Source organism: Gordionus sp. m RMFG-2023, chromosome 1 (genome assembly GCF_954871325.1).
Source record: "Gordionus sp. m RMFG-2023 chromosome 1, tfGorSpeb1-WG-v2, whole genome shotgun sequence".
NCBI lineage: Eukaryota > Metazoa > Nematomorpha > Gordioida > Chordodea > Parachordodidae > Gordionus > Gordionus sp. m RMFG-2023.
The window spans coordinates 80008363-80023509 of NC_088775.1; the positions used below are offsets into that span (position 1 = coordinate 80008363).

The 15147-nt window shown below is 27.8% G+C and overlaps 1 protein-coding gene across 3 annotated transcripts; it reads left to right on the top strand.

The window, feature by feature from the left end:
• Positions 1–11273: 11273 nt before the first annotated feature.
• Positions 11274–12183, top strand: LOC135922020 (uncharacterized). Of its 3 annotated transcripts, XM_065456426.1 has the most exons (7): positions 11274–11367; positions 11410–11440; positions 11483–11538; positions 11581–11778; positions 11831–11914; positions 12002–12020; positions 12063–12183. In XM_065456426.1, exons 3-6 carry the CDS (start codon positions 11532–11534, stop codon positions 12013–12015), a joined length of 303 nt encoding a protein of 100 aa, XP_065312498.1. In that variant the 5' UTR covers positions 11274–11367; positions 11410–11440; positions 11483–11531; the 3' UTR covers positions 12016–12020; positions 12063–12183. The 3 variants fall into 3 exon arrangements, 2 of the variants coding, with proteins under 2 accessions (XP_065312498.1, XP_065312497.1); XM_065456425.1 differs by having other exon boundaries at positions 11305–11367; positions 11403–11538; XR_010570700.1 differs by having other exon boundaries at positions 11305–11367; positions 11403–11538; positions 11831–12020; positions 12080–12163.
• Positions 12184–15147: the final 2964 nt, after the last annotated feature.

Below are 15147 nucleotides of genomic sequence, written 5' to 3' on the forward strand. Positions count from 1 at the left end.
ATTTTAACTGAATCCTTTATGCCATTAATTTTTTTTTCTTCAAATCTTTTAACGGTATCAAGTAACCTTCCTGAAATATATGTTAAAAACTTTTTTTGGTTTAAAACATTTGAATTTCCAAGTTATAAAAACTAAAATTAGTCTATAATCTATAAATATTTTTTGAAAATAGTAAATATAATCTATCCCCCTCTAAATATTATAGACGATATGATATAATAAAACTTTTATCAAATAAATAATCAATCAATTTCATTATTATTTACCCATAGTGGAAAGCCCATAAGGTTTGTTGATAGCCAATATGTTTTCTTTTTTTAAAAAAAATAAGGTTATAATTAATGAGATATTTGTAGTTTTTATCTAGTTACATTTTGGAAAAAATAACTGTAACTATTTGCATTTTTAGAATGTGAACAAAACTAGCTATTTATATTTATATATTATTCATTCTAAAATCTCATTCATCATCACTATATTATGATTTTCCAAATTTAAAATTAGTGTTTATTAAATATAATTTCACACTTACACTAAGCTCCTCTAATAAACCCATTTTAAAATAATTTATGTTAAAATCAATAAAAATTTATAACAAATTTTATATTATATATTTTTTTTGGGTACATTTAAACATTATTATGGTGAAATAAAATTCTTGAGTAACAATAAATATTATGTTGTATATTTTTCAGTGTATTTCTTTATTTAAATTCATAGGTAGCGTTGTTAAAACCTAGATTTGACCGATTAAAGGGAAATTTTTAACACCGGTAATAGAGGTTTGGCAAATTTAGAGTGTTGCTTTATTAACCCAAGATTTTATCAAATTTTTATACAATTTACATTCGTAGGTAGTGTTGTTAAAAACCTTGCTATAGTTCAGCTGATTAAACGAAAATTTTTTTAAATACTAGTCATAAAAATTTAGTAAATCTAGGGTTATGTTTGCCATAAATTTTTTAATATCTATTATATTATTGAGTCAGCCGGGCAAAAAAATTATTTGACTAGAATTCAGTTAATTAATAGGCATGATAATCCTAAAGCTGAGTGTTTTTAATATCTTCACTCCCCGATATTATAAATAGTCTTCATTTTGGTGTTCAATTACATATATTTCGGGTATTGTTCAAAATTCCATTAAAGAACTTAATCATCAAAACCTGTTACATCAGCTACACAATTAAGTAAAAGTATTAATAAGAAAACTTCACCTTTTTTAAAAGAAACTCTGCGTATTCGACCAATAACCTTATCGCTGATGTTTCATTCGTCGTTTAGAGAGAAGTTTTCATATATAATATCGTAAAAATAAGCATAAATGTATTGCTTAGCACTTGTGTTACATGCTTAATTTTAAAACATTGCATTTGGTGGGAACATTTTGCTGATTAAGTATGAAGATCAAATAGATAGACTGCTAGAAAATTATCATGCATTTCATAATCAAAAGTCCACCATAGCGATTCTATAGCGGATATATATCTAACCATCAATGAATTGTATTGTTTCATCGACATTATTAGTTTGTAAAAGAGGCAGTAGTCCTTTATAACACTACTTATATAAATATTTAAGTTTGGACTGAGAAACAAATATCAACATTTATGTACGCATTGAATTTTTTTAAGATAAGCGTATTATTATAAGGTACTGTCCAACGATTATCAAATACAAATCCGTGCATTCTTTTTTTGAAATGTAATACCGTCATTTAGCCGCCTATGTAAAGGATAACCAACAATAGAGATTTCTATGAACGATTTAAAATATTAATTTGAGCATTTTTTAATCAACAATGAATGGACTATTATGAAATGTTGGCCACATGGTCCATGTATATTACAATTAGGGCTGTGCCGATATTAAATATCGGATCGGATCGGTCCCGATATTTGGCGTTTTTCAAAAATATCGGATCGGCCCGATACCTGAAAAACCCCGATCCGATCCGATCCTTTTACTAAAAATGCAATTCTTATAAAACTTTTGAGTAATGAAACTTTGAATTATTATTTTTTAATAAAAAAAAATTTTTTTAAATATTTTAAAAAAAAATAAATTTTTTCGAGTTTCTATTTTACATTAATAATATTTTATAAATAATTTTTTTTTAAACCAAGGCAAATGTTATTTATTTTTTTAAATAGATTTTACAAGTTTTTTTATAAAAATAGAAAGGAACACCCAAAGTTTTATTTATTTTTAATTTTTTAAAAAAATAACACCAATTTTATTATTTATACTTTAAATAAAAATTATTTTAAATATGGTTTCTGAATTATGGAAATATTTTGATAAAGATGAAAGTAATTTTGCAAAATGCGTCATCTGCGGAATATATTATAATTTTATATATTAAATATTACAATTTTATAAACCAACATAAAATGGATATATTATTATATATTTTTTTTTAAATTATTGTTGAAATAAAAAAATTAAATTATGCATAATTCTTTTATGCATAAAAAATATTGATTTATTAATTACATTTGGTTCAAAGAGGGGTGGTAAAAAATTAATATAAATATCGGATCGGTTTTGAACCAATATCGGATCGGATCGGTAAAAAATATGTGGATCGGCACAGCCCTAATTACAATTATTGATAATTTAAAATAATGAGGGTTCATTAATTTTATCATAAATTTTAGCGCCTTTTATAGTACACTTATCTATAAAATGAAATGCTCTCATAAATAGAGATCTGTTTCACAATCCAATCCGTTAAATATTTATATAAGAAGTATGGTTATTAAGGTCATGATAGAACCATTGCCTCTATATCAAACTAATAATGTAGATGAAACAGTACAATTCATTGATGCTAGATATATATCCGCTATAAAATAACTATGACGGATCATGGAATGAAATGATCATTCTGCATCAGTCTATCGATTAATGATTATTTTCCCGATAGTGATTAAATTCTGGTACAAAATTAAAGGAATGGTTTAAAATTAATGCATGTGATACAAGTGCCAGAAAATACATTTTCGCCGACTTTGTACGATATTATGTGTTGAAACCTCTCTCTAAACAATGTGTAAAACGTCAAAGGGGTTGTGATAAGGTTATTTGTCAAATGCGCACAGTTTCTTCTAAAGAAGATGAATTTTTTTTTACTTAAGACTTGCTTAATATGTATCTGGGGCAACCTTTGATATTAGTGCTTCCAAATTTAAATTTTATTAAAATTTACAAAATAAATAAGTATCATGCCAAGTTTCATTTATTTTAAAGACGGTTATCCAAAACATTATTGATTTCACCTAAAATTCTTCATATTTTAACAGTATATTTGTTCTCTGGCATACTCACCCATCCCTTTGATCTCCAGCAATTTTAAAAATTTGCGAAATCGAGATTTTTAATATACTACCCATTTTAGTTTAAAAATTGCATACTTAAGTAACTTATTCATATATCACAAAGCTGCTTATTCCCGAATTTCATTTTTCTAAATCTTGAATCTAGTTTTATTACTATTGAAATTGATACATGGAGAAAAATGATATAACAAAAAGATTATGATAGGGATATGCAATTTTGTATAAAATGCCGCCAAGCAAACATTTCTAGATATGGTGATAGTTTAAAGCTAAATCTAGGTTTTAACTAAATATTAGTTTCGAGGTGTTGTCAAAGGATGAGAGAAAGGTTTCCCTCTTTTGGCGAAATCTCGAGACATAAGGAATATTTGTTTGGTTAAATTAAAATATTGATTTAGCCGTTTTAAGAAAAAATTGGATAAATTAAGGTTTTTAACAAAACCAGAATTGGGTAATAAAAATTTTGAAAAGTATTGTTTGGAATCAGATAATTTTTTAGGGTGATATCGTCCCCAAATGTCTATCATGTAGCTATGGCATTACTTTAAACTTAATGATAAAAAAAATAACATACCATCTTGATACAAGATATTTCTTTTTATCTCGTCTATGACTTGATATTTCGGAACCTTTCCCCAATTTTGAACTTGTTCATCAAAAATTTTAAATCCTTTACTGTCTAATCTCTCTGTTAATTTTTGTAATCCGATAGAAACTCGAACCACAATGGACTTGTTGGTACTGATATCTGTTGTGAGTGAATGTTAATCATTTTTTTTTATATTAAAATAGTCTGTATTTTTTGTTGAATTATAATGTATACAGATAATTTGTTTGACTATTTATGATACGAATGTTAATTTTAAGAATAATTTTTACATTTTAATTTTTAACTTTATATATTTTCAATTTTTATTTTTCAATTTTAATTATAATTTTAACATGTTCTGTTAAACTTTTAATATTATGAATAAAACTGAAATGTTATTTAAATGGATACTATAATTTATGATTTAATTATGTTCTATTTTAGATTCTTAATTTTATTTAACCCAATGGCAACCCTTCACATTCTACAAAGGTAGTTATAGATAATACAAGCATTTTACAGCTTATTAAATATTTCAAAAGTTGTGTATCTATACGTATATTTTTATTTTTATTTGAGGTTTTTTAAAGACCTTTTAAATTGGAACTAAAATTCAGGTCATCAGTAATCCATTTAAGATGTGAAATGATTCTGAATATACTTTAAAACAACATTCCTAACAAAGAATTTCTCAAATTTAGGCCTAATAAAATGTGTCCTTAATAATTATGAGGATGATAAAACAACCAAAAATAGAGACAAGTTTTATTTTCACCCCAATCTGCAGAGCTAGCCCAACAGTAATATCATCATAAAATATAGGTCCGGCTCATGGCCCATAATATTAATGTTTATATTTTTTGGCCTATTTTTTTTTGCCTGATTAAATATCATAATTGTAAAATGAATTTAAAAAATTTGAAATTTACTGATATATATTTTGTAATAATAAATAGATAATCATTATTAAAGTTAATGTTGAATATTTAAATTATAAGATATTAAAATTAGTGTGATAAAATGTCTTGGTTTAGTTGATTTTAAATTAAGATTTCAGACAAAATAATTATATGCCTTGAGATTTTGTTAATAGAAGTCCAAGCTAGAGGTCTTCACTGGGAAGGTTTTAGTCAATAAGCCTCTCCACTCAATAGTTTAAAAAAAAATATATATAAACCATCCTGCCCATTGGTTTTGAAAAATTTTCCCTGCCCATCCATTATTTTTAAAAAAATTTAAATCCAAAAACCCAACCAAAAATCATGCTAATTTAACCCAACTCAATTTAACCAGACAAATGCTCATCCTTTTCTTCAGATTTACATCTAATAATAATAAATGAATTAGATATACCTGCAAAAATATTTAATAATTTGAGAAAATATATTTGTATTCTATCTTATGTCAATATGCAGTTGACAAAATATTCATTTCAGGAGTATTTTCCAAAATAAAATTGGTTGAAATGTTATCCTTAGAATGATGTTCCGCATATGAGCTATAATTTAGTCTAATATATTGAATTTTTAAAATAGAATGAAAATATTTATATTAATATTTTTTATTTAGCAAAGATGCTTAGAATATCTCAAAAATTAAGATGAGTTTTATAAAATTTGCTCTTTTAAGTTCAATGTCTTTTATATATTAGCTCCTTGGTCTGTCACAAATCCAATAAAAAAAGACATTGTATAATGTAAAAGAAATATTGCCATTAGGCCCTAGGTAAACTTTTTTCTTACCTGAGTAGCAAGGTTTGTGTCAATAAATAGACATGAATATACAAAGGAAGGGTCACAATATAATTTTGATCAGGCTCCTATATATTATTTCAAAGTTAATTTAAATACCTAAGATAAATAGCTAATAAAAAAAATTTTCATAAATCATTTTCCAATAAATGTTTTTACCTATGTCATCTATATTATCATGATGCTTGTTTGGCATAGAATTAGATTTGGCTAAATTGATTTCACTTTTATTATATCCCAAATGATCTTTCTCTGATTTATTATTTTGATCATAATTAACATTATGCTTAAGGTTTAAGATATTACTCTTAAGCTTATTCTGGTCTGCTCCTTTTTGAATATTAACATCTTTTTTGGGTTTACTTAAACACTCTAAATTATTTCGTTTTATTGAACTTAAAGCCAATTCTTTGGGGTGAGATATATTAGTATTGAATTTTATATTTTTATTAACATTTTTCTCAGTAGTAGGATCTGATAATTTATTCGAAATTATTTTATTTGAGCTGAGTTCTTCAAATAAAACTTTTTTTTCTGGTAGATTTTCAAAATGTAAGTCACATGCTATATCCTCTGCGGTTTTTGTATTCTTATATAACGAGGGCGAATTAATGTCATTGCCTTCATATTTAATAATTTTTAAATCGTCTATAATTTGTTTTATATCAGAAATGCCAAAAAAATCAATTTCATCTTCAATTACTTTCGATTTATTAATACTATGAAAATATATGCAGTTGTGAAAGTTTTTATTGAGAGCTACAATTGGAATCGTGTCTTTATAACACTTTAATAATTTTGAAAAAATCATGAAATTTATACTATATTTGTAAAAATCAAATCTTCTATACTTGACATCTGTCAAATATTGATAAGATATTGAATTCATAGTGGAGAGGATTCGGTGTCATTCATAGTGGCGCGATTGCGATTTAGACGCGATAAATACAAAATACAGTAAATAAATATACGTGATACGTGATAAAAGCGTTTTCGCCCTCTGGTTGTGGATACAACAGAGCTACGCTAGGTTTTCCTCAAAATCCATCAAACTGGATAGTTAATTTAGGGGAGAAAAAAAAAATGAGGAGCCCTTCACACGTTTGTGGGCAAGCCGCACTTACTTGTACGCGCAACAGTCCGAGAACTGTCGCTTAAACGTCTATAGGCTAATCAACAAAAGAAATGGGCAAAAACAAAAGCCTATACCCATGAACTGCCAAAATAATTTAATTACTTTAAGGGTGGGTGGTGGCTAATTTTAAGTTTAACATCTAATGTAAGCCTTGATAGTTACTTAGAACTAATTGAGAATATGTTCATATCCATTGAGATTAGAAATTATTCATGAAAATAAGGAAAAGCTAAAATGGGTTTACCACAAGAAAATTCCAGTGAATAGGCAAAAACTAGTCAGTAATCGGTTTATGACTATCCAGCAACGAACACCACACAAACGGTTATTATTTCCTTTTTCCAGAGAAACAAAAATACTCTATGGAGTGATAGATAGATTATATAGCGAAAAAGGTCTTTGATAGTGATAACGATATGAGAGAAAGGAAACTATGACGCAGAAATAGGAACCAGCTCCGTAAGTTTTAGGAAAATGGAAAAGTAATTGTTGGCCAGGATTGAACAAAAGGCATTTTGGCTTGATTGTTATATGATAGTCTATCATTCACGGAAAGACTCTACCAACAAAACATATTTACAAACCTCGCCACCCCCCTGTCGACTGGTTTCTCCATAAATGAAATAACAAGTGAACAAAGACTTAGAAAAAAACACTGCAAAAGCTCCAGGGCCAGATAATATCACAGCAGAAAATCCAAAAAATAACTAGCATCTATAACAATATCGCTACCTATTTGCCCTCATTTAAATAGAAAATATGGGAGAGCGGAACTACTGCAGTGGGATGGATCAAAAATCCTACCTAAGTAACTACCCAAAAACTAAGACCACAGAAATTTAAGGCTTATTGAGCTATAGCCATCACATCCTATAGCATGGAAAAAAGCATATCACCCACACCAAAAAATACATAAGTATATACAGGCCAAGAAAAGAAAATACTGGATCCAAAAATTAATTTAGAAAAAATAATCATGCAGAAAAACTGAGTACAAAACCCCCTTCTGCTTTACATTTGTGAATTATAACAGAGCTATTGATAATGTTAACCATGCAGTTTTTCCAGAAAATAAGATAAATAAAAGCTGAAGTCAGTGGAGTAAGTAATTCACAGAAAAGGAAAGACAAAATCAAGAGGTAAAATTGAGAGATGAAGAAATTAAATAACCTGAAAAATACAGAAAAAATTATGAGAGGTTTAGGTAATTCGATTTAATTTTTAGTAGTTTTTTTATAGATTTTTTGTTTTTATTTAGCCTTAGGAATTGCTTCAAATTTAAGTTTAGATCCATTATGTCCTTCAAGGCTCTGTAGAACCATAATGTCTTATATTTGCAATATGTTTTCCCATTAAAGGAGTATAACCAATTAATGGCATCAATAACAAGGCTATTGTTGCTATGATTTCTTAAAATATGGGCAAAGAAAGTAAGACGTTTCTTTTTTAAAGATAAGTGAACCTGGGTATGGTTAGATTTCTTCCAAAGATTTTCATTTGAGATAATATTAGGGTAGAAGATTCCATTTATTATTCTAAGGCATTTATTTACAAACGTTTGTAATTTCCTAGTTTCGGTCTTGGTAATCTCCCATGTATCACCGCCATAAAAGGGAATCGGGATGATGGTTGAGTTGAAAATACAGAGTCTTGTGAAAACGGATATCTCTCTAGCTTTCCACAGTTTAAAAAATTTATAAAAAGCCGCCCTAGCATTTTGTAAACGAATTTTTAGTTCTTCTTTACAACTACCTTTATTGTCAATGGTTACGCCTAGATATTTAAAAGATTCTACCACCTTAACCAACTTTCCCCCCACCACCAAATTATTCAGAAGAGGCGCCTGGGACGAGGGCATTATCACTGTTTTATCAAAGTTAATATCCAGGCCAACCTTAAGACTAAAGGAGTTTAATATAGCGATCAAATTTTGGGTTTCTTCCAAACTTTTTGTTATCAAAACTATGTCGTCAGCATAAGATATCACCCTATTTTCCAAGAAAAAAGACTGACTGGAACTTAATTCTAAGAGATTCGCAGTAGCCAGCGTATCTACTATGATTTTATTCATAAGTATATTAAACAAAAGCGGGGAAAGAACACATCCTTGTTTTACCCCTTCTTTTGTCCTAAAAGATGGAGAAACCTTATTATTGATTTTTAAGGAGGCAAAAAGACTACTATAATGTGTTTTAAGGATCCTTATAATATTAGAGTCAATGCCACATTCGGTTAGAATCTTCCAAAGCGCATCATGGTTAACATTATCAAAAGCACGTTTAAAGTCGATAAAAATAAAGTAAAAAGGTAATTTATACTTCTGACATTTCTGCATTATAATCTTTAAAGCTAATATTGGTTCGTTTATATTTCTACCTGGACGGTAAGCACAAATGTATTTAGACAAAAGGTTTGGTGTAGAGGAAAGAATGCGATTTTTTAAAAGAACCATAAAAACTTTTGATGCAATAGACGTGAGAGCGATGGCTCTATAATCCTTGAATTTAGATGGATTTGGAATTTTCGGGAAGTTGCAAAAGATAGTCTTATTCCAATCCGCTGGCATCATCCCAGTCAACCATATCTTGTTAAACAAAGGAAGTAAGAACCGAGAGATCGTTAAGGGAGCTGCTTTCAGATGTTCTCCTGTAATGTTATCTGTACCCGGAGATTTATTATTCCTAAGCTTCTTAATAGCGGCCACAATTTCCGCCGATGAAAAGTTTGCGTCCAATTGTCCAGCATTTTGACTAGTGGATGGGATTAAGGTAGGCCTCCTAGAATCAAAGACTCCCATATAGTGGTCAAGCCATAACGCTATCTGTTCGTCGGGGTCAGTAATTAACCTATTATTTTCCAATCTTATAGTTGGAAGTGTCTTGAACACTTTGGCTTTACAAAAATAATTTAGTTTCTTGTAGGCGTCGAAAGTTCTATTTTCCCTCATATCCCTGTCTATCTCAAAAGCCTTTTTAGCAATGAAGATCCTTCTATCTCTCCTTAGGAGTCTATGAATTGAGGTCCATAATTGACCATCGCGCTCACCTCGTAACTTGAGTTGAGCTATCATACGAATGGTGTCCTCGGATAGCCATTCCTGTCTTGGTGGAGAAATGTTGATGTTAGGGAGATGGTTGTAGGCATCGAACAAGTTGTTTTTGAAAGACGCCCAACATTCTTCGACAGATTGAGACTCCGACGAGGATAAGAAAGTTGCCTCCCTATCATTTAAGAATAGATCGAGCTGTAGTTTGACTGCAGGGCGTTGCAGGTGTGTTGCATTTCTCTTCCAGGACAGGTATCTCGGCTGGGGTTGAAGAGAAGGACGCCGAGAGTTTCCCCATAAATTTTTCACAGTAATACTGGCTCTGATTAATTTATGATCAGAAATATTAATATTTGGCATTACTTTTACATCGATAAACCAACTATGGATGTTCGAGATGATAAAATCAATCTGAGACTTGATATTATTTCTACTGAAGGTTAGGGTATTTAATTCACTGTGTGAAAAGAAAGTATTTTCGACCTTGAGGTTTATACTCCTGCACATCTCCAATAACTTTCTGCTGTCATCACTGTTTAATTGAGAGAGAGTTGCATTCCCAATTACCCCATCTCTAATAAAGGAGTCATCTTTTCCGATCCTAGTATTTAAATCCCCAAGGATTATCAAATTACGACTCCTAGGAAGAGAGTTTACAATGTTTTCAAGGTCATCAAGGAATGCGAGCCGTTCGTTTCTTCTAGGCGGGGCATAGACATTAACTAAGATTGTTTGCCTGAAGCAGGTATTCAGGTATAGTAAACAGCATCTCTCCGAAATGGGCACAAATTTATCCACGTATTTGCATAATCTTTTGCTGATAAAGAAAGCAACCCCCGACCAATTATTGGAAGTGGTGCCAGAACTATACATTTCAAAGTTATTAAAGGTAGCCATATTATTATCTTTTGAGTGGGTCTCCTGTATCGCGATCACATCCATTTTTTCGTCGACCATGAGCCTTAGAAAAATGGTTAATTTATTCATTAAACCATTTATATTAAGCGAGGACATGATAAAATTTCCTTTCAAACCACTCGGGCGCGGAAATCAAAGGAAAAAATATATCTGACCAATATCACAGAGTTGTAGTCATCCATGTCCATAATGCAGAAAGTCAAAATTGAAAAATTCCACTTCGTAATACTTGTTGGAACTCATATAGTTTAGATCCATGTTTGTGGCCATTTAAAATATTAATCAAAAAATTTTTTTTTTTTTAAATTTTTTATGGCAACCCGGGATTCGAACTCGCAACTTATCGTTCGGAAGGCATACGTTCTAACCATTGAGAAAAAGTGTGAATGTATCAGTAAATAAATATGATATCGCATTCATAGTTACCGATCGCGCGATTTGATACGCGAAAGCATGAAATACTTCGTTAAATACAGATTTTGGTGAATATAGCTCAAAATCTTTGATTTTGCGCAGCGCTAATTTTTTTATTAATTGAAATGAATTCAAAGACAACCTCTTTTGAAGATATAAAACTAAAGGATCAAGTTAAAATTATGATTTAAATTTAATTTTTTATTAGAAAATAGATAAAATAGCTTTTATTCTTTCTCTTAAAGAGTACGAATGTTTATATAATAAGCATAATCATTTGTATAAAAGTATTATATACAAGAATAAAATCTGGGAATTATTAGCCAAGCAGTATAATATGCCTGGTAATAATTTTGCATACATATTATATTTATAAATTTTTTTAGGTTCATCTCTCTGGAAAAATCTGAGAGATTGTTTTATAAAAGAGAAGCAAAAGCTAAAAAGTGGGTCAGCATGGCCATTCTATCAGGATATGCTATTCCTGGTAGAAACCTTAACACCTAGATCACAGAAATCCTCTTTAGATATAGAGGAATGTACTACTAAAGATGCAAATGATATATTTAATGAAATAACAGGGGGTATACATGAATATAAAATATCGCTAATTGATAAAATATATTTATTATTTAGGTGATCTCATTGATAGTGAGAATATATCAGATGATATATTTATTCCCAAAGATTCTGCAGCATTAAATCTTAGTAATGATTCTGGTAATTAATAATATCTAAAAATTTATATTATCTTTTATATCTATGTCCTGTGTTGGGTCACCTAATTTTTATTATAAATGTCCTAAGAGAAAGAACAATGATATGGGTAATTTATATTTATTGATAAATTTTAAATAGATGACTATAGGAAATTAATAAAAATAGAAGCAGATAAAGCATTAATAACCTTGGAAATGTTTAAAAATAAATCAACAGAACATGAAATATGATTAATGTTATAAGAAAAATTAGATGATTGTACCAAAGAGGAAAAAAAAGAAATAACAAATAAAATATTTGATATTATAAAAGATTATTGATTAAAATTATTTTGTATATATATTTTATTTGAAATATATATTTTGTATGTTTATTTGAAATAAACATTTTGTGAAATACATTGAATGATATAATTATTCCCAAAAGTCCTGCATTAATTAAGCTTTGTACTGAGTTTGATAAAATAATGTCTAAATATATATTATTTATAATGAATGATCTTTATCTTAGAGAAAGTTTAATGATATTGGTAATTTATGTTAAATTGCTTTATAAAAATATTTTCAATAGATGAATTTAGAACAACTATATAGCTTTTTTAGTGACATATTCCTACATATATATTTTATGAGTTTAGACCATATTAATAATAACTTTATTATTATAATATATATAAAATACAAAACAATATATTTATAAAAATCAGATGATTGTACCAATCAGGAAAAAAAAGAAATAACAACTACTTGATATTATAAAAGATTATTGATTAAAATTATTTTGAATATATTTTTGTTATTTGAAACTATATTAATAATAACTTTATTTTTATTATAATATATATAAAATACAAAACAAGGTATTTATATAAAATACAAAACAAGATATTTATATAACATACAAAATAAGATATGATTAAATCTAAAATATAGGACTTTTATATAAATATAAGCATAATCATGGAATGAATCAGAATAGCAGTGTTGATTTAATACTATATGAACCTTATGTTGCTAAATACCTAAATAAAAAATATATTTAAATAATAAATTGCTTTATTTTTACCTTAAACAAACCATAAGGCTTTTCTTCAACACTTATAGGATGTTTTATAAAATTGGTACATTTGGTATGTAATAAAGGTTTTACATGTTTGAGTATATAATAAAAGTTTTCCTAAATTAAAATGAATTAGACAAAATAGAATAAAATTACTTTAGTCATTCTCATATAGTTGAAAAATTTAAGCTCATTTTTTAATAGTTTAGGAAAGAGGACATAAAATTCGTTCTCTTTTGTTTTATTAATATTATGATGGTTTAATCTTCTCTTAAAGATCATTCTGTAAAAAATAATAATTTGAGGATGGATACCATTTTGAATTAATAACGCTTTGCACTGCACTATAATGAAAATCACTGCGATCGATCCAGCTGATCGGTCGCTGCGATATCGCGGCTAAATCGCAATCGCTCTTCACTATGAATTCATATCCATCCTCAAATTATTATTTTTTTACAGAATGATCTTGAATAGGAGAAGATACTATCTTTTAATAAAACAAAAGAGGGCGAGGTTGCGGGAAGGCATGGGGTATGTTAGGGTAAATTGGTGGGAGGGGTAAAATTTTTTATATAAAGGCTAAGTATATTGATGTAAAAATGCATTTATAGACCTTAAGATAGAGATATCTTGGGACATACCCTCTCCAATTAATGACATTTTTAGAAAGCATCCTGTTTTTAAATTTTACCATATGAAAATTTTATTAGAAAATAGAATATGAATTATTTGAGAAAATATTATCCATTCTTAGATTTTTAGTACTTTTTAACGAATATTTTAAACTAAAGTAAATATTTTCTAATAAAATTTTATAAAAATAAAGGAAAAATTTCAAGGAGGATATTTCATAAATTTAGAATAACATGATTTAATTATAATTATTGGAGGGAATTTAACATGCCAAACCGCTTCCCTCTCCCCTATTTTCATAAATATCAGTAAAGTTAAAGTATTATGAAATTCTGCTATCATGATCGATTCACAAATATCTTTAAGATAAGATACGCTGGGTTATAATATATATCACAAACATTGTGTTGCAACATAAAATAATCAATGTAAAACTGTTAAATATCTATTTTTTAAATTTTGTAATTTTATATTTTTAATTCTTTATTTGATTATTTTTTACATCTTCTTTAAATTTTTATTCTATATTTCACAATTTATATATTCAAATTGATAATTACATAAAAAAAATCGAAACGAGGGAAAAAAAGAAAATCATTAATAATATAAATTCTTATAACTATAAAAAAAAATATAACATATCTTAGAATAAAAATATCCTCAATATATATTTATCAATCAACATAAAAATAGGCATGTCAATTCAGCTTAACTTCCATAGCTAAACACGAACTTTCATACTCGCAAAGGGTTTTATAGTGAAACTTATATCACAAACTCACAATAACCAAACTTTTTATCGCCAATTAATAGCGAAACTTTCACAACCAAACTTTTTATTATAGCGAAAATTTTATAGCGAAATCATTATCGCAAAACCCAAATCGCAGAAGAAAATATTACGAAAACTATTTTTACGAAGATAATATCGCGAGGTCAATATCTCGATAATTACACATAGAGGCAATATTATTTTGAACATTTATTTTTATGATCATGTTAATTTGTTAATAATTATTTTTTACCGTAAAGTAACCTTTTACTTTGTCGATTGATTTTTGTTATTTCTTTTATTTATTGTAGTATTATCTATTAACTAATTATTTAATACTCTATTTTATGTCTTAGTGATACATTACTATGATTGCTTTAGTGAATTTAATATGATATTAACTATATGAGAAATGAAATGTAATATTTTGATATAAAATAATGTACGATATATTTTTTGTTGTAATAAAAAATTCTAATACCTCTTATCACATCATAACTAAATAATATTTTTTAAAAATCAAGATTGATTCAATGATAGAGTTTTTGTTATCTTTTAACCTTAATAAATTTATATAATCATTAAACTTAGATTTGATTTATAAAATCTATTATTGAATATTTTTTTTCAATCCTTTCAGATACCTTTCTTCTAAATCTTATTTTATAATAATCGCCCACAAAGGAACTCAGATTTTATAACCATTGATTTCTTTAGCTACAACTTATTTCTTATTGGTGAAATTATCTGGGCTGCACTTTTATTT